Source organism: Giraffa tippelskirchi, chromosome 4, assembly GCF_054371585.1.
Source record: "Giraffa tippelskirchi isolate mGirTip1 chromosome 4, T2T-mGirTip1v1.2.pri, whole genome shotgun sequence".
NCBI lineage: Eukaryota > Metazoa > Chordata > Mammalia > Artiodactyla > Giraffidae > Giraffa > Giraffa tippelskirchi.
The window spans coordinates 66,372,197-66,391,987 of NC_137278.1; the positions used below are offsets into that span (position 1 = coordinate 66,372,197).

Consider the following 19,791-nt stretch of genomic DNA (forward strand, 5'->3'; position numbering starts at 1 on the left):
ACAGCCTTACTGATCATGATATTTCTCAGTAGAATTGTGGTCAAAATCTGAGCCTCAAGATGAAAGAGTGTATATATCTAGCTTATAGATGTAAAAGTCAACTCACTACGATTTTTGCGTTTGATACAGAACTTGTATACAGGAGTTCCTTAGATCACAGTGTCACATTAGGCATTTTTCCAAAAGAGCTTTCAGTAGGACAATCACATTGTTAAAATTCCTTCCTTTAGAAATTTATTCTTTAGTGAATGCTGCATTAAATAATGATCATTGCTTACTATTTTTAGTTCGAGTTTCTTGTTCCTAGATTTATTACTTACATTTTATGTAGCTCTTTATTTCTTATCATGTTTCTCCTAGATGAGAATCCCGTGTTGAGTCCATGTGTTCTTGCAATCTTTGTGTGGGCCTTGTGACTGCATGCAGTATGCTCCATGCCTCAGCTGAGTTTGGATTTTGGTTAGAAGTTTTATTTGCGGCTGCTTCCATTTCCTCCTTGATTTCTTCTTTTCAACAATATTTGATATTCAGGTTATGTTATCCCAGATTACTTCTTTTTCCCTCTTAAATATAGGAAATGGAAAAGCTGTGTTTCTTCAACAGTATAAATGTTTCCCTAGAAATTATTGCAGGAAATGATGTTCTCATATCATTTTTGCTTTCTTAGACTTCAGTTTGTACAGGTTTCTTCAGCACAGTAGTCTGACCTGTTATGGAAGGAGCAGTGTCCCTGTCCTCAGAGCTTCTGGTTTTTCTTTCCTGCTGTCTCAGCTAGAGTCTTATAGACAAAATCTGTTTGGATTGAAGAAAGGAAAGCCTTTCTCCCATCTCTCTGTGTACCCCAGGTACTCTGAGCTCTGTCTTCGAAATGAGATGTTTTATTTCATCTTTATTCTTTATCCTTGAACTCTGGTCCCTGTTGGATGCCAGTGTAATATCAGATCCTATGATTCTACTTTCTTTTTCTCTTTGAGAATCCACAGTACTTTTCCAGGTTCCAGAATTACTCATTTCCTTTCTCTCCTTGAACACCTGTCTCAAACCATAGGAACCACAACTAATGGCCAGGCATGTATCTTGGAGGTAGATATGCCTAGTATTCTAGGTTAAATTCCAGTTTAGTTAAATTCTAAACTCTAGACCAAAGCTGTCCAGTGGAACTTGAAAGTGTCCTGAATTTGTACTCTCCAGTCACTAGCCTAGTGTGGATCTTGAACACTTTCCATGAGGCTAATTTGATTGAGGTACTCAAATTTTCATTTAATTTTAATTAGTCAATCAGATTTAAGTAGCCATGTATGGCTGCTGGCTTGTGCATTGGAGAGTGCAGCTCTTTGCACATCCTTAAATGAGCTGTAGTCCTCTTCTGTCTTTGAAATGTTGGTCCTCTTTGCCATAGCATGTAGTATTAGGTGGGTCTCATGTAGAGAGGTGAGGGAACAAAGAAACACCAATTTATCCTATCAACTTTGCTTATCAGTGGGGTGGTAGAAATTGCAACTGAATTTCCCTCATTATGCTCAGTTGATTAGGTGATTATCAGACTTATGCTCCAAACCATCTAAGGAAGTGTCTTTAAATCTGTGAAAACTTTGACAGGAAGTGGAAGGACAAAAAAAAAAAAAGCATAAAGGTTCTGTGTTAATAAGCCTCTGTCTACCTGTAGACTCAGTTCTGTTTTTTGGAAGAGAGAAAAATCAGGCAAGTGAATGACTATTCATAGAGGAGGTGACCATGGAAAGATAGAGAATTATGGGCTTGAATTCCTTTTTTGAAGGGGAAATAGTGTATATGTTTGTAAAGACAGATCAATTATGGCTGTGAAGGAGGAAAGTTAAGCATTTATTAAACTAATAAAGCTGATTTGTGGGTGATTATCATGGAGGAAGTAATTTGGACAGTAAATTGGGGAAACCTGAGAGTCTACACTCTCATTTTGGAGGGGACCTGAATATGCAGTTCTTGTAGTGTTGGTGATGGTTGTTGCAGTTAACTGGGTTGTTGGTCAGAAGGATTGATTCTGCAAAGGGGACAGACTGACCTTAGGGTACATGGAGTGATGGTGACCAGTATGAGAAGGTTAATCAGAGGTCTGTATAATTAAGATAATTTTAATTATGGCCTAATTCCTCATGATTGAAAAGCTAATAGCCTTCTGAGTATCCTATTTGTAGAGTTTGTTAAGAAGAGAAGTTGACCAGTAGTTTATCAGGAAGGGAGTAAGGGGACTGAAGGAGAGAAAGAAGGAACATTTATTGAGCACTTACTATAGTTACTTATATTAATTATTTAGTCAAAATAAAAACCCATAGGTAAGTAGATTATTCCTATTTTATAAGTGTGAATGATGGGATAACTTGCTCATAGCTGGACAGAGTGCCTGACTACACAGTCTGTGTTCTTTCCATTAGAGTTAGGACACCATTATGATCCTAAATTATAATTCAGATATGTTTGAGACATCTGAGCATTTGTGTGAGCATAAACCAGTAAATGACAAATTCATGGGTAGAATTAATGGTTTTCAGGTAGAGATTTTTATTTGCGTGACTGGGATGTAGGGGGGCTTTTGGGAGACATGGGTGGAAGAACAGTCTGGAATTCATATTTGAGCCCTGTAGTGAGAGGAGCTGAAGGCAGAAGGTGAGGGATCTGTTTCTGTGAGCGGCTCTGAGAGGCACAGGGTTATTAGCGGCCCTACTCTGTAGGAGGCTTAAGTAGGGACAGAGCATGTTGAAAGTTAGGGTACAGGGCATCCTCTCCATGGCTGCTCAGATATATAGCATGTTGCCTACACAGTGGGATTGCAGGGAAACCAGCAGTACTTCGGCATCTTGCATGTTCAGAATTGGGAGATAAGCGAATGGCCTGGGTGACATTCTCATTGGCACTGTGCCAGTTATAAACTTCAATGGCCTTTACAACTGAATACCAGGAAGGTGTCTCAGAGCAGAAGATGACAGGTTTAGGAGACTAGAAGTCCTTGTTGGGGTAGAATTTGTTAGGTAATGAAGCTTCCATGTTATGCAGGTGGGGCCATGAGCTGGTGAAAAATACTAAAAACTTTTATTATGAAGCATTTAAAATGTATTTGAAAAGAGAACATAATATAGTGAACTCCTGGGTGCCATCGGGCAGTTATAGCTGTTATCAACTTGCTTCTTCTGTAACCACAATGTCAGGATTTGATATTTTAGTTTATAGTTAATGTGACTTGACTTGTACCCAAGCTAATGAGTTCCAAAGGAACTCAGAACAAAGTGTTATATTTTGTTTATTTATTCATATCTCGACTACTTTCAAAGAGAATTTGATGTAACTGATGATTAAGGTAAGAGTAAACATTACACATCTACCAGAATGGCTAAAAAAGAAAAGATTGAAAATGCCAAGTGTTTATGAGGATGTGGAACAACCAGAAGATAGATTGCTGGTGGGAGTGTGAATTTGTTTTAGCCACTTTGAGAAACTGTTTGGAAGAATTTACTAAAGCTAAATATGTACATGTCCTCTGTCCCAACAATTCCGTCCTTAGGAATATATCCAAAAGTAATGTGTATCAGTGTTCACTAAAAGTGACATGTGCTAGAATATTCTTACTGTTGCACACTCTTTTAACAGCCCCAGACAGAACGCTATCCAAATAGCATCTACCAGCAATGGAATGGGTAAATAAATTGTGTTCTGTTTACACAATGAAATGGTATACAGCAACAAAAAGGAGTGATCGGAAACTGGAAGCGATAATATTGACAAATCTTATAAATATAATGTTGAACCAGAGAAGCCAGATGTAATAGAGTTCAGATCTTCCTCAACTTAGGGTTATATCCCAGTAAACCCACTGTAAGCTGAAAATGTTGTAAGTTGAAAATGCACTTAATACATCTAGCCTACCAGATGTCATAGCCTAGTCTAGCCTACCTTAAATGTGCTCATAACACGTTCATTAGCCTTCATTGTGACTTATATTAGGCACAAACATCTGACACAAAGCTTATGTTATAATAAAGTATTAAATATCTCATGTAATTTATTGAAACTATACTGAAAGTGAAAAACAGAATGGTTGTGAGTGTGTTATCCTCATGATTTTGTGGCTGGCTGATGGGGAGCTGCAGCTTGCTGCCACTGTCCAGTGTTGTGAGAGATGGTCATACCACATGTTGCTAGCCCAGGAAAATATCAAAATTCAAAGTGCAGTTTCTTCTGAACGTGTCTCCCTTTTACATCATCGTAAAGTCAAAAAATTGTTGTTGAACCATCTTAAGTTGGGGACTGTCTGTATTTTCTGGTTCTTTACGGAAAGTTTGCTGACTCCTATTCTTGTTAATATTACTGGGAGTAGTTGAGGGAGTCCTAACTAATAGCTGGGAAGCCTGGTCTCTGGTCTGATAGGTGTTAGCTCTGTGACATTGGGCAGATCACTCAACTCCTCAAGATTTATGTTCCGAACAAGCAGGTGATGAGCTGTGCTCCTAGAAGTTGCTACAAATTCATTTTTCCTTTTAAACAAAGCAAAAACACCTAACTTTTCGTCAAGGCTTACAAAATTTGACTTCTTTCTACCTTTCTTGCTTTATTTCCTCTTCTGACCATCTTATTATTCCTTACACATACTCAGCTCTTCTACCTCGCTGCCTTTACACTTCCTATTTCCTGTTTGGAGTGCTCGTCTTACCACTTTTTTGCATGCTTACTGCTTCTTGTCTCTCATTTCTTTGTTCAGAAGTTTCTGTTTCAAAAAGATGATGTCTGTCCCATTTTCTACCGTAGCATTCTCCCAACCAAGTACTAACCAGGTCCGACCCTGCTTAGGTTCGGAGATCAGACCATAGCATTCTCAAACTCAATTACTGCCTGTTACTTTACCTGGTTAGTTTCACTTTTTTTCCCCCACAAAAAGTAATTTCACAGTTACTTTTGTCAGAACTTACTCTATCAGTGTGCTTACTTATTATCTGTCCCACTAGAATAGAAGTTCCATGAAGGCAGCTGCTTTGTAGGTTGGTTGCCTTCTATGCCTCTTGGGCACTGTTGAATGATTGGATTAATTATTTACTATTGCAGAATCTTAAAGGACATGGTAAAATGGTCGGTTTTCTTTTGAGTGCAAATAAGAGCCCTGGAAAAAAATTAAACTATTATTATAGCTAAGTTGATTTCAGTGGCTTGTTGTTTGCATCCCCTTTTATAATCGTTTAAATTTTTCCACAGAGCTGTCAAGTATATTCATATAATCATCCTTAACTTACATATGATGTGAAGTCTTAAGTGTAGTGACTACTTCCAAAACACTGTGGTTTGCTGATTTTCTGGGATCTATAAGTCAGTATGGCTTTTGTTTTTGTTTTTAAAATCAAATTTTGGAAAATTTCAGGCATTATATCTTCAAATATATTTTTTTGCTGCCCAATTCTTATTCTTTTCTCCTTCTGGGACTCCAGCTAATTATGGTGTGCTGTTTGATGTTGTCTATAGGGCCCTGATATACGTTGCTTTTCCTTTAGTTTTTTTTTTCTCTCTCAGTTCTTTAGATTGGATGATTTATATTAATGTCTTCAAGATCATCAACTCTTCTACTATCTCTGATCTTTTAAGCCCATCAGTTTCTTTTTTCAGTTCTAGAATTTCCATTTGGTTCTTCTTTTTTTTTTTTTTTAAGTTTTTTTCCTCTGCTCAGATCCTCTCTCTATGCTCTCTGTATACCATAGATATTAACATATTTTTATAGTAGCTGCTTTAAGTAATCTGTTAAATCCAAAATCTGGGCTATCTTGGGGTTAGTTTCTCCTTACTACTTTCTGACTTGTATACTGGACATTGTGGATAGTATTTCATAGAGACCTGAATTTTGTTATCCTCTGAGAAATAATGATTTTTTCTTTTTTTAAATAATAGATTATTTACTGGCTTATCACCTTAAATATGTTTAGGTTTGGTTTTATGCTCTGTTGAGATCGTATTTCCCAGGTCTAACTCCTGGGAGGACTCAACTCCCATCCTCTGCCTCCATCCTGATCAGAGCTTATTTTTGGCTTTGTTAGAGAAGGTCTAGAGTAGTCCTTAGTCTTAGATGTGGTCTTTATCCCAAGGGCTCTGCCTTTTGGATTTCTTAAATAGATGCCCAGAGTGTTAATGAGGTATTGAAGTAGAAAGCCATGTGGTTTCACCTCTCTGACTGGACCAAAACTCCTAAGAGTTTCCATTGCCCCTCAGCACTGTTTGTCTTCTGGTTGTCTGTTCCATTCTTAACTCTTCAGCAGTTCTCTGGTAAGATTCATCTTCCTTGTACATGTGTAGCCCCGACCTCAGGCAAGGATTCTTGGTGAACTTCCACAGTGGGACTTCCTCTCTGCACAGTTCTCTCTTCTCTTGGGCTTTGCCCCACCAGTTTCAACTGTTTAAACTCTGATCTCTTCCTGAGCTCAGTGGACTGCTGCACTCTGCTTGGCTGTTTCCTCTTCTTGGAGTATTCTTTCTTCAACCTTACTCTTGTTATCCCTGGACTTTAGCTCACTGCTCCATAATCCAGAAATGTCCTCAGGCAGATAACTGGGGTCATCATGGGTCTCACCTCATATATTTCCTTCCCTTTCTTTAGGAATCACCGTCTTTTGCCAACTAGTCTTTTGCAACTAGAAAAAGTTGCTCTCTATCTATTTTCTGCTGTTACGATGGCTAGTTTAGTGCCTAGTTATATTGTCATATCCAGAAATACAATTCTGAAACCTGTTCTCTTTGGAGAGTAATGAATTCTTAAAAAGAGAAAATCTCATTTTATTTTAGATATTTGTTTTTCATCCACCTAGTCAATGCTTATTTATTGTCTGTCTTCTGTCTGCGATCGGCCCTGAGCATGTAAGGGGAAGAGGACCCAGTTTCTCTCCTCAAGAAGCATAGTTTCCTTATGATAAGGAGGAACAAATATTAAGTTCAAGTTTGGGTATTTTTTTGAATTAACTTTTATTGAAGCATAATATACTTGGTCATAGTATGGTTCCCACTGCCCCTGCAGTTTGTTAACTTGTTATATAAGGATGAAGAAGTTACTCAATTCTTCCAAAGGAGAGGCTTTGATGGTAGTGTTACCAACCAGGGTTCTTGGCCTCCTTAACCAATAGAAATTGATCAGAGGCCAGGCTAGAAATTCAAGCAAGGCTTTCTTGGAGCCCCTGCTATAGCAGTGGGAATGAGAACAAACAACAGGTTCCCTTGCTCATTCCCTGAGTAGGGGCGAGCTTGTTCCTTATGTGGGGTAGGGGTTGGAGTGTGACCAGAGTTTGGGCCAGAGGAGTGGCTTAGGTAGCTTGCCTACATCTTATATGGTGTTGTGTGCAGGGGGCCTGCACAGTACCCTGCTTTTGCCTCCAACCCCCTGCTTTTGCTCTAGGCTCTTCAGAAGTGACATTTGGGTTTTTTTAGTCTCTTTTGTCCAGAATTTGCCCCATCTCTGCATGCATACAGTTATTTTTAGTACCATACAATTTCTTGCTATTTTGTTGCTCAAGGAGACGTTTGTCCAGGTGCAAGCATGGTAGCAGAGGGTCCCAGGTCTCAGCCTGTCTCAGTAGGGTGTAAGCTCTAAATACACTTTTCTAAACCACTATTTCTTAATTATTACCCATTAATCAACCAGTTACTTTGTTTTTAAATAATTAGCAAAAGCTATAAAAATGCTATTTTGCCACTGAGAAATTTTTTCACTAGACATGCAGAAATCAGATATCTTAGTGTATTTATGATACTAAAATTTTTCTCTCTGACTTCTGTACTGTATTTAATAATCAAAACAAATTTTTTTCAACTTTCATTTTTAGAAGGTCAGCCTAATTCATGGAAACAATCTTATTTTCACTCTGTTTCATATATCACCACTGACAACCTGATAATCTTCAATTCAGGGTCCTGGCTGTAGAGTGGTTTTTGCCAGCAGTCACTGATAATGATGTATGAATTGGATATGAAACAAATTTACTTCCTTTTCTATCCTGACCTCCACCCCAAAAGAGGTTGATTTTAATTGATTATAGAAAAATAACTTAGCTTGAAAAACTGTCGTTCTTTGCTTGATAAAATGTCCTTGAATATTAACTTAGAAATAAGAGAAGTTAGGTTAAACTACTTCAGTGATACTGTCTCACCAAGGTGTTTGAATATCTGAAACCTTCCAGTATAAGAGAATTCTTGATTAAAGAACTTCTTACAATCCTTATGAGGGAAATTTAAGGATTTTATCTTCCCATTGTTTCATCTATATTACCATTTTTCAAGTGTGGTCCTTTGTCCGAATGTCTAGTGCCTTTTTAACTTTTGACTGAGACTTGTTGATTCTAACTTCCTGCCTCCTACAGCAGTAGAAGATACAGAATAACTGTATGCTTGAAATGAAAGTAAAAATCTTGTTTTACAAACCTCCTTTCCTATCATCAGGCACACAAATCAGAGCTTCCTATATACATCTCTGCTCTCCTTGTAGGTACTGATATTTCTTCACAGTTATAGTTCTAAAAAGTTAATGTGATAGCCTAATACCTACAGCATTCACAGTATACATAATTTGCTAATGGTGTATCTGTGTACTTATTTTGTTAATGTCTAACTATCTTCTGGCATTCTATTTTTTCATTAACTCCTCCAGAATTGCCCACCTTCATAACAAAATTTTGTGGTGGATAATATTGTAGAAAGTTCAGCCCCACTGTTTGTTGTATCAAGTTAATAGCATTATACCTATGTCCATTCTCACTAGGTAGGGTTTATAAACTGTTATATGTGCATGATATTAGACTACACGTATCTTGTGCTAATATTAAGTTAGATATGTGGAAAAAAGTAGCATAATGTAATTAGTAAAAGGGCACATAATTTTTAGGTCTCTATAGGCATGCAAACTCCTCAAATAATCTATTGTAGTAGCAACTTGGGAGTCATTCATTTCATTTACTGTAGTGAAATAATATGCATTTCTTTAACAACACTCCTAAGTTTATCTGGAGTCCCCTTTAAGTTCAAAAAAGCAGGGTTCTACTAAATTTCACTGGTTGATAAACGAACATCATTTTAACAAAGATTGTTATTTATTATGCTAAAAATATCTAAAGTAGAGACTTGCAGTATTATGCTTTCAGTTTGCTTGTCAGTTACTGTTGTCATTTGTGATCAAATGGTAATAGTAGCCAACCTTTCAATTCTTTTGAGACTGTTTCTCCGGACTGATGCTGTTTCTTCTTACCTGTCCATCCCATGCCCCTTCCAGTTGCATTTTTAACAAAATAGAAACATATTGTCTCCATTATCAGAGAGAATAAATGTTTGCCTCTTGGCTTCCATTTCCTCTATATCTTTTAAGATACAATTGAAAATAATTTTGTGTGTGTCCCAAAAGAGTATATATATTAATGGATTTGGGTTGAGATAATTGTGATAAATGTTTTATACTTAAACAAGGAGTACACATATGTTTTGATTTGTTGATAGGAATGGTCACAGTATTGTGAGTTCTGGGCTGAAAAAAATGATGGAAACATCACCAAAGTGCCCAGTGCTACAAACATGCCTTTTTACTGATGATAATTTTTTTAACTGCTGTATTGCAGCTGTTGAAAATGGACAGATAGATGTGTTAAGGCTGCTGCTTCGATATGGAGCAAATGTTAATGGATCCCATTCTATGTGTGGATGGAACGCCTTGCACCAGGCTACTTTTCAGGTAAACTCAGCATTTATTATTTCATTTCCATGTAAATTGTGTATTTTACCCTTTTAAAATGACAATTCTATACAGTCTTTGCTTCCTACTTGCCTGTGATTTATGGTGGTTAGTGGCAGTACAGAAAGGCAGTCTAAATGGTAATGATCATTCTGAATAAGTCGGCTGCTCTAGTAGTTCTAGCAGCTTTGGGCTGCAGGGATTATGTAAGTTTTTCAAATATTGATAGCATAGTTAAGAAGCCATCAGAATATTTGGGATATATAAATTGATAGTGAGCAATGGCTTATTATATTTATAGCACTTTGTTTAGAAACTGTGATAATACCTTAGTGCTTGGGCATGCAAACTAATTTTGCAGGATTTTATAAGGATTCTAATTCCTAGAGATCATTGTTTCATCTGTTTATGTTTAATGGGCTAGCTTAAGGTACAGAATAATGATTGTTTAACACTTTCTTCCCATCGCCCAAAACACTTTTAAAAAAGAGTTTTCCTTTAGTGAGGATAAAAACCATACACACACACAGCAATGAAAAAAGAGATATCTTCTATTTTCTTTGTTTTCTCTTATTTAAAATATGAATCTGTGCCTTAGGAAAATGCTGAGATCATAAAATTGCTTCTTAAAAAAGGAGCAAACAAGGAATGCCAGGATGACTTTGGAATCACACCTTTATTTGTGGCTGCTCAGTATGGCAAGCTAGAAAGCTTGAGCATACTTATATCATCGGGTAAGACTAATCCATTAGCCTTTGCACTATTAAGATCATAAGTTTTAATGCTGTATCTTCCTAGGAAGAGTAATTCTTGACTAGATATAAATCAGGTTCTGAAATTTATTGTCTTATGTTAGTGGTAAATAAGAGTACATACAAGTTAATTTGTAAGCCTGGTTACTAAGTCTGTATTAACTAACATAATACAATGCGCAACTACTAACTTACCTCAGCAGAACCTTAATGATATATTGCTAAAGCGGGTTTATTAGCAAGTTGAATGATGGGGCTGTCCTTCATTATAGCAACCTGAACAGTTCCAGCTTTCTTGGGTACATGACTAATGTAGTCTTAATTAATCTTTTAGATAGCTGTTTTGTGTATTAACCCTCTGACTTGTGTATTTTGGTTAATTGTGTGATATTTAAATGGGTTTATTTCAAAGCCTGTTTACACTATTATGTTAATAAATAGCAACATAAACCTGCTTAAAAGTTTTTCAGTGATAACCATTACATATTCAGCATTGTCAGAGAAGATGGTGTTGAGGTGGCATGCTTATTACTCTGTGTGACATTTCTGTGACCAGAAACATTTATTATAGAAGGACTTTTCAATTTTTCCTGACACGATTGCTGTGTGCACAGTGCTAACCTGACAAAACACGGATAGTCAAGAGCAGATGGGAGAGACACCAGATTTGCCACCACACAATTTTTTTTTTAATACCTAGGCTTTTCATATATCTTCTATAATATCTAAACTTTTAGTAAATTACCAAAACAAAGTTTATCTAGAGCACATGTTTTCTTATTTCTGCTTTCTCTTTATAAACCTTGAAATACTCAAGATGACATAGTAAGCAAGAGAAATAAGATTTGTTAAATGTAAAATTGAGATATGTTACAAATATCAGGTCTATAAATCTTTAGAGTTGAGATAATCCCTGAGATCATTTATTCAAGCATGTGTTTTGTTGTTGTATTAAGAATCCCAGACTCTGAGCTGTTTAAGTGACATGCCAAAGATCTATAATAGAAACTACTCACTGGTGGAATTGGAACTCGGACACAGGACTTTGATTTCTCATTTTCCTTCTTCTCTGCTGTGCTTTCCCAGGGACTGTCATGTTGCATTTTATGACTCCCAGTCCCAAAAGTTCCAATTATTAGTATGTAACTAATACTTAGAATGAAATAGGTTAAACTGCAGCTTAATAACTCTCTCCTCATGCTGAGCCTGTCTCCTGGAACACTAAGGACCTGTTTTTTTTTTTTTCTTTGAATAGTTATGAACAACAAGTTGAAATGGTATGTAGGTATGTTTATAATGTAACTATACATGTTTCTAACTCTTTAAAATGACTTTCAGTGAATTATTCCTCATTTCCCCAACTTTTTTACCTGAAATTTTACAGAGACTGGTTCCTTATTCTTATACATTAAAATTGTCAGTCAAAACAAAACATTGCTTAAAAAAAGAAAGTTAAGTAGGCTTCTTTTTTGACTTAATCTTTCCTCAGCTATAGTGTTCATTTCTTTCTAATGCTGACAGTAGGTGAAGCATCCACCTTGTACACGTCAAGAAGATTCTATGTATCTAGATGTGTATCCAGTTGGAATTTCTGACCGTTCTGTGAATTCTGACTTACCATTTGTATTTTGCATTGTTCCTACCCATTTCAGGGCTTTGGTTTATTCAAGGTGTATTTATAAAACATCCTTTTAAATGAAAAATAGTCTTCCCCCTTGAGATGATGGCTTTTCCAGTGAGGTGTATTCCAGAAATTTAAAAATTTTCATGGTCATGTATTAACACACACATACTTAGCATACTTAGCATGTTATTTGTCAATGAGACAAGTTTGAGGAAGTCTGCTATTTTTGAAACCTTTCCAGAAATTGAGGTCACTAAACTTTTTCACATCTTTATACATTTGTATCTAAAAAATTGATTAGACTTATGCTTAAAAATTCAGCTTAGAAACCCATTTAAATAGAACTTTTTCCTTTTATGGTGGGCTCTGTTCATCACACACTGGTCATGAAGAAAAGGGATGTAATAGAGAGTATAGTCAACATTAAAGTAATAGCTCCCGTGTATATCATATCTGTTGGAATTTTTTTCACCACTCTTAGCCTGAATCAGTTAGTGGCATCTATAAAGTCTCATAATTTAGATTTATTTCTTATTCAGTAATGATCAGAAATGTTATCCATATTTGATGATTTGCATTTTTCTTTTTTAAATGATTGCTTATTAGATCCTCAGAGTGTTTGTTGCAGGAAGGGTTGGAATGAAATGAACCCTTCATAAAGTAAAATTGATATTTTAGCTAAAAATGAATTCTAAAATATTAATCATTTTTTTCTTGTTAACATAAAAGCAAAAACAATTTAAATGATTACCAAGAAGAAATTGAAAATTAATGTTTCAACAACAGTATCCATTAAGGAGGAAAATCTGTTGTACTATGAAAGCTCTTATAAGGCAGCTTCTTTGAGTTGTTTGTTGATTATCTTTATTTTTGCATTAAAGAGGGTTATATGTTAAATGTTTTATTTTAGGTGCAAATGTCAATTGTCAAGCCTTGGACAAAGCTACTCCCTTGTTCATTGCTGCTCAAGAGGGCCACACAGAATGCGTGGAGCTTTTGCTCTCCAGTGGGGCAGATCCTGATCTTTACTGTAATGAGGACAATTGGCAGCTACCTATACATGCAGCTGCACAGATGGGCCATACAAAGTAAGTGTTAAAAATGAAAAATAAAAATGGTCTCATAATTCAGAGGTAGTAAGAAATTAAGTCTTCTGGGCCAGACCCTTTACCTCCAGGCATAATCCTTGGTGTTCCCTCTGTACTGATTTGCTCGATGATTAGGTCCACCCCCACATCTGTCTCCCATGCCATCCCCTGCAGTTCTTAGACTTGCGCTTTCTTAGAGTGAGGCAGAGTGGCCCAGGAGACCTTCTTAGGGTGTTAAGTCTTCTCACTGACTTCTTAAGCTACTCTTCCACTCCTTTCCAGTTTTATCCTAGACATCTTGAGGTACTGATCTGATGGCTTGATTCAACTTACTTATGTTACCTCCCTGACCCCAGAAAGGTTTTGGATTTGTGATCTCTGTTGGAGTTCTTTTTCGTGGGGTCTAGGCAGTCCTCCACATTTTGAACCCTTTGACTGGACTTCTCTTTGTCTGATTTCAAATTCAACCTGATACTTTCTCTTGCATCTGTTACTCTTCTTCCCTAGCCAGAAATTAAAATGAAATTTTTGGAGAGAGAGAGACTTAAAGAAAGTTGAAACTCCCAGAAATTGGGAGTTCTAAGAATCTTAGAAATTATTAAACCTAGTTTTAACTTGAGAATATGGCAGCCTATATTAATATAGATTGGTACCAAATAGTTTTTAAAAATATATATTTAAAGTTTTTAGAGTCTTAACACTGCAGTAGTAATTTTTATAGCTATTGTTAGTATTATTTAATTTAAAAAGTAATAGTGAAATGGTCTTTAGTATTTAATATGTTTGTATAGTAGAAAAGCAGGTGCTGTAATTAGGTTATTATGCCACTAGGTGTCATGGTATTTTACTGTTTTCTTAAAGTTACTTGTAATCTTGTTTGTGCCTTGTTGAAGGGTTGGTCATGGACAGGAAGGCCTGGCATGCTGCAGTCCATGGGGTCGCAAAGAGTCAGATACGACTGAGCGACTGAACTGAAGAGTATAGTTTTTCCAACTCACTTAAAATTTTTTAACACATTTATTACATGTAAGAGACACTCGACAGGTTCTTTATTTTAGCAAAATACTTAGGTTTAAAAATTTGATGTTTTCTTAACTCTTGATATTTTATTTAATCATAAATCTACAGTTACACTCTGAGCTTTAAATTGATGTCAGAACCCTCTTGAGAATTTGCGCTTATTTGTTCTCAATTTTGAGAATTCTGTTGGTCACTGATGATTTTCTTCATAGTAAATATAGGTTCTCCTTAAATATTATTGTCTTAGTCCGACTTTACCTAAGGAAAAGTGGCAAGGATGAAGAATGTTATAAATATACTTGGGTGTAGCTCTGCCTTTCTTTTCCCAGAAAGAGAATTTCTGGCTTATATCATCCTTACAGCACAGGCTAGTCCTTTCTCTCCAGCTAAGTGCTGGAGGTAAGTCTACAAATAATCTAAGAACTTATGTTTTAATGAATTTGTTTAGAACTTTCTCTAGTTAGCAACCAGTCTTTTCAATAAATCTGCCATAACACATAAAAGAGCTCATCTTCTTTTCTGAGAATAGAATATTTTAGCAGAAATTCTGATTTCTTCCTGATGTAAATACTGTTCATCTCTCTCATTATCCTAAAAAATTCTTACTAATTAGAAAAATAAAACTTTGGTTGCTACTTTACAAAGGAAAATAATTTATTGTCTTGATATAAGTTTGTATTTAGTGTAATGAAGTTTTAAATAATTTATTAGACCCTAAAACATCTCATAGAAAATTTGAATTTTGGGGACTCAAGTAGCGGTGGTAATGTAAACAATTAGTAAAAAAATAAAAAAGGACAATATGTTACCTATTTACTTTTATAGGAACATTATTTAGTTCTGTTTCAAATATGTTTAAGGGCCTTTTTGTTAAGAAACGGTAATAAGCATTTTGGAGTATGTAGCTTGTAATATGGAGAAGGCAATGGCAACCCACTCCAGTACTCTTGCCTGGAAAATCCCATGGACAGAGGAGCCTGGTGGGCTGCAATCCATGGGGTCGCTAAGAGTCGGACACGACTGAGCGACTTCACTTTCACTTTTCACTTTCATGCATTGGAGAAGGAAATGGCAACCCACTCCAGTGTTCTTGCCTGGAGAATCCCAGGGACGGGGGAGCCTGGTGGGCTGTTGTCTATGGGGTCGCACAGAGTCGGACACGACTGCAGCGACTTAGCAGCAGCAGCAGCTTGTAATAATTTATTGTATGTAGAAAGTACACTGAAGACAGACATGTCTGACTTCTTAAATTCAATCAATGGGTAACTCAAAATATGTCCTGTAGAAATGTCTACAATTATGTACATACAGAAATACACTCCTGAACTTGTGTATTTGCAGAATCTTGGACTTGTTAATACCACTCACTAACCGGGTTTGTGACACTGGGCCAAACAAAGTGAGCCCTGTGTACTCAGCAGTGTTTGGAGGACATGAGAAGTGCCTGGAAACATTGCTCCAGTCTGGCTATAGCCCAGATGCCCAGATGTGCCTCGTCTTTGGATTCAGTTCTCCCTTGTGTATGGCTTTCCAAAAGGAGTATGTATATTTACTTTACTTTTATTCTTTTTGGCTGTATAGAGATGTGTTTCCAAATGACTTTCTTTTGTGATGAAATAGCATGTCTTAGAGCTAAATTGGAAACTTAAAAACAGAAAAACAGACAAAAACAAAAGCCTCTATGATGTATCTTTGATCGTTTGGCTAATCAAACGATGACAAAAAACAAGGTGATAATGTCAGGTTTTTTTTCCTTCTCTCTTTGGAGCTGGATGGTATTTTTTGGTGTAGCAATTTTAGGGAATATATTTAATATATTAAAGTAAATGTAAGAATTCTCTGATATCTTTGATCTTCAAAACACTTCAAGAATTAAAACAAACTTTAAGTTATACAATGATTAAGGCCTGAGGATTTAATGTTTAACATGGTGACTATAACTGACAACACTGAATGATAGAATTAAAATTTGCTGAGAGTAGAACTTAAATGCTCTCAAAAAGATAATTATATGAGGTGATGAATGTTTCCGTGATGTATATGTATATCAAATCACCACATTTTATACTTTATATATCTTGCAATCTTATTTGTCAATTATACCTCAGTAAAACTGAGATAAAAAGATAAAAATGATTTTAAAATTTGTTAAGTATTGTATTGACTGTGTTTCAGGTTATTTATCATTTGAAATTTATATTTATAAGATGTTATGAATCTAAAATAAAACTTTAGTTTTATAGATATTATAGCGCTTTTAATGTATTTGGTATATAGCATTTATTTCTGTAGGTCACACTAATTAAATTTAAAATTTTTAATGTTTCTTTTGCTAATCTACCATGATCCTATGAGTAGAATAAATGAAGAAATTATTGATTAGCTTCTGGCCAAACTAGACAAAATTTGTCTATCAGACTCATAAAGTTTTAAAATAGAATAAATTAAAAAAAGGCTATAGGTAAGAAAAGCCATATTGAGTAAAATCTATGGTCCAACCAATAATGAAATAAGTTGTGCAGCTAGACACTGTTATTTTTAATGATGCAAAAGAGATTTGCGGGCTAATCTCAAATTTCATTGGCTTTCCTGAATTCACCATTATGGATTGCTAGCTATGACTTAAAAATTTATCAAGAATTTATTTGCTAAGCTTTCATTCTCTACCATCTCTTAATATTTGCTGTGTAAAATAGTAGTTCCTTTTTATTTGTTCTAAACTTAAGCTTCTAGGTACACACTGTACTCTGAGTATTGGAGTTTTGGTTAATCTGAGTATCTGGGATCCACTCTGTGCATAACTTTCATGATTTCATAGTTCACTGTGTAGTTTCTTTGGTTTTATCTTTCTAAACAGGAAGCCTAGTTACTTTAGTTTGCCTCCCTAGTGCTGTACTGTTGACTTTAGTTGATTCAGTTGTCATTATATATATGTCTCCATTTTTTTTATTATTAGATCAGAATTGAACATTTTTTTATTTGATAAGAACATAATCGTTTTGTATAGTTGTATGTCTGTGTGTCCAGCATATCAATAATCTGTTTTAGCCTTCATCTTACCTTTTGGAGGAATGATATTTTTGGTTCTTCTGTCACAGCAGCTTAGCTCATAGCTCATCATCTTATACGTGTAGCTTGAATTAAACATCTTAAACCATAACAGTGCTTCTGTTAACACCAAAATACCTTAAAATGAATGTTTTTCTGGCCTGAGGAATTGGGTAGAATAGAACCCTGTGGGACAGGGTAAGAGGGAAATCCTGGAGAAAGAGAGCTGGAGAAAAGGTTTTCTTAATTCTGTGTACAAACCTACATATGCCCAGAGCCCATCCAACCTTTAAATGCACAGGACAGAAATTATTGACAACAAGATTTGAACTATCGCCCAAGTCTCAGGCCCGAGTGGCACATTTCATGGGGCCAGACTCAAAGCAACATAGCAAAGGCTTGAGAACTGAATTCACATTGGAATAACTATCTGTAGCGGTGAAAAAGAAATTGTAGCCTAAACCTAACTAGGTTACATGCCTGCTAAAACAAACAAACACAATCAGTATTATGGTCAAAGAATTATAGCAGGACCCAGGGCCCAGAGTCTGCACACAGCATTACTATTCATAATATCCAGGATGCAATCTAAAATTACTTGACAGAACCAGAAAAATATGACCAATTTTAGAGGGAAAAGACAATTAACACGTGTCAACCCTGAGATGATGTAGATGTTGGAAATATCAAATAATTGTAAACAACTGTTGTAATGAGGTAAACACGCTTGTAATAAATGGAAAGGGAGATATTTTCAGCTTAGAAGTGAAAATTAGAACCAAATGGACTTTTTAATAAAAACTGAAAAGTGTAACATCTGAAATGAAAAACTTTTCATTAACTGTATGAGCTTCATAGTGGAATGGAATTGATAGAAGAAAGAGTCAGTTACCTTGCAGATAGACCAATATAAATTATCGAAACAGAAGAACAGAGAAAAAGAAGATTGAGGGGACAGAAAAGAACAGAGCCTCAGGGACCTGAGGGACAATATCATCAGTGTTGACATTCATGTCATTAGGATCCAGAAGAGAGGAGGAGATTGTGACCGATAACGGACAAACACATCCCAACATTAGATAAGGACACAAGTTTATAGATTTAAGAAGCTAAGTAAACCAAAATAGGAGAATCTCAAAGAAAAGCATGCTTACAAAATAATCAAACTGTTGGAAACTTAAAGAAGTAACAGTGTGGTTTATGGTGGTTTTTGGTCACAGACATGAGCTATTTAGACTTTGGTTTTTGCTATTCTTGGCAATGTTGCTATGTGAAGTGGCCCTGTGTATCATAACTGAAATCTTTTTTAGTGACTTTAAAAGGACTTGTCATGTATTTTCTTCCATGTGGGAACTTATAATTGAACCAAATGTATTTTTAATTAGTAAGGTAGGTTTTCAGTAAGAAAACTCACTGGAAAATGCTATTTGTTAGTCCATAGGGAAAAAGCCAAAACATCAGAATATCTCTTTGATGAGCGTACATTCTCTCAGTCTTTATAGTTTACTTTTTAATTGTTTGCCAGGGCCATGGCAGTAGACTTAATTTTGAAACATCTTTGCCATTATTTACCTACCCAGTGGGGAATTTAATTGAAAGCGAAACATTTCCCAAGAGACTAAGGCTAAGAGCGGAGAAGGCAGTTGTGGCAACCCACTCCAGTGTCCTTACCTGGAGAATCCCAGGGACGGCGCCTGGTGGGCTGCCGTCTATGGGGTCACACAGAGTCAGACACGACTGACGCGACTTAGCAGCAGCAGCAGCATGATCCTATTACAGTTTTCTAATTTGTTTTAAGTTTATTTTGTGTAGATCTTTTCCTCCTTTTGTGTATCCTGCCTAGAGGAGTTCCTTTAGCATTTGTTGTAAAGCTGGTTTGGTGGTGCTGAATTCTCTTAACTTTTGCTTGTTTGTAAAGCTTTTGATTTTTCCATCAAATCTAAACTAGAGTCTTGCTGGGTAGAATATTCTTGGTTGCAGGTTCTTCCCTCATCACTTTAAAATATATCATGCCATTCCCTACTGGCTTGTAGAGTTTCTGTTGAGAAATCAGCTGATAACCTATGGGAGTTCCCTTATATGTTATTTTGTTGTTTGTCCCTTGTTGCTTTTAATATTTTTGTCTTTAATTTTCACCAGTTTGATTACTATGTGTCTTGGTGTGTTCCTCCTTGGGTTTATTCTGCCTGGGACTCTCTGTGCTTCCTGGACATGGTTGACTATTTCCTTTCCCTGATTAGGGAAGTTTTCAGCTATTATCTCTTCAAATATTTTCTCAGATCCTCTCTCTCTCTTCTCCTCCTGGCACCCTATAATGCAAATGTTGGTGCATTTAATGTTGTCTTAGAGGTCTCTTAGGTTGTCCTCATATTTTTTTTTTTCATCCTTTTTTTAATATTCTGTTTTGTGGCAGTGATTCCACCATTCTGTCTTCCCGGTCACTTATCTTTTCTTCTGCCTCAGTTATTCTGCTGTTAATTCCTTCCAGAGTATTGTTCATCTCTGTTTGTTTGTTAGTTCTTCTAGGTCTTTGGTAAACATTTCTTG

General features: G+C 36.0%; 1 protein-coding gene across 3 annotated transcripts in view; it reads left to right on the forward strand.

The window, feature by feature from the left end:
- Positions 1–19,791, forward strand: part of ASB3 (ankyrin repeat and SOCS box containing 3) — a 101,969-nt gene that overhangs the window by 57,335 nt on the left and 24,843 nt on the right. For all 3 annotated transcript variants that reach the window (XM_081589631.1, XM_081589634.1, XM_081589632.1), the window contains exons 4-7: positions 9,600–9,712; positions 10,311–10,446; positions 12,999–13,176; positions 15,538–15,735. In XM_081589631.1, coding sequence (XP_081445757.1) covers positions 9,600–9,712; positions 10,311–10,446; positions 12,999–13,176; positions 15,538–15,735 — 625 coding nt within the window. The remainder of the gene's footprint in view (positions 1–9,599; positions 9,713–10,310; positions 10,447–12,998; positions 13,177–15,537; positions 15,736–19,791) is intronic.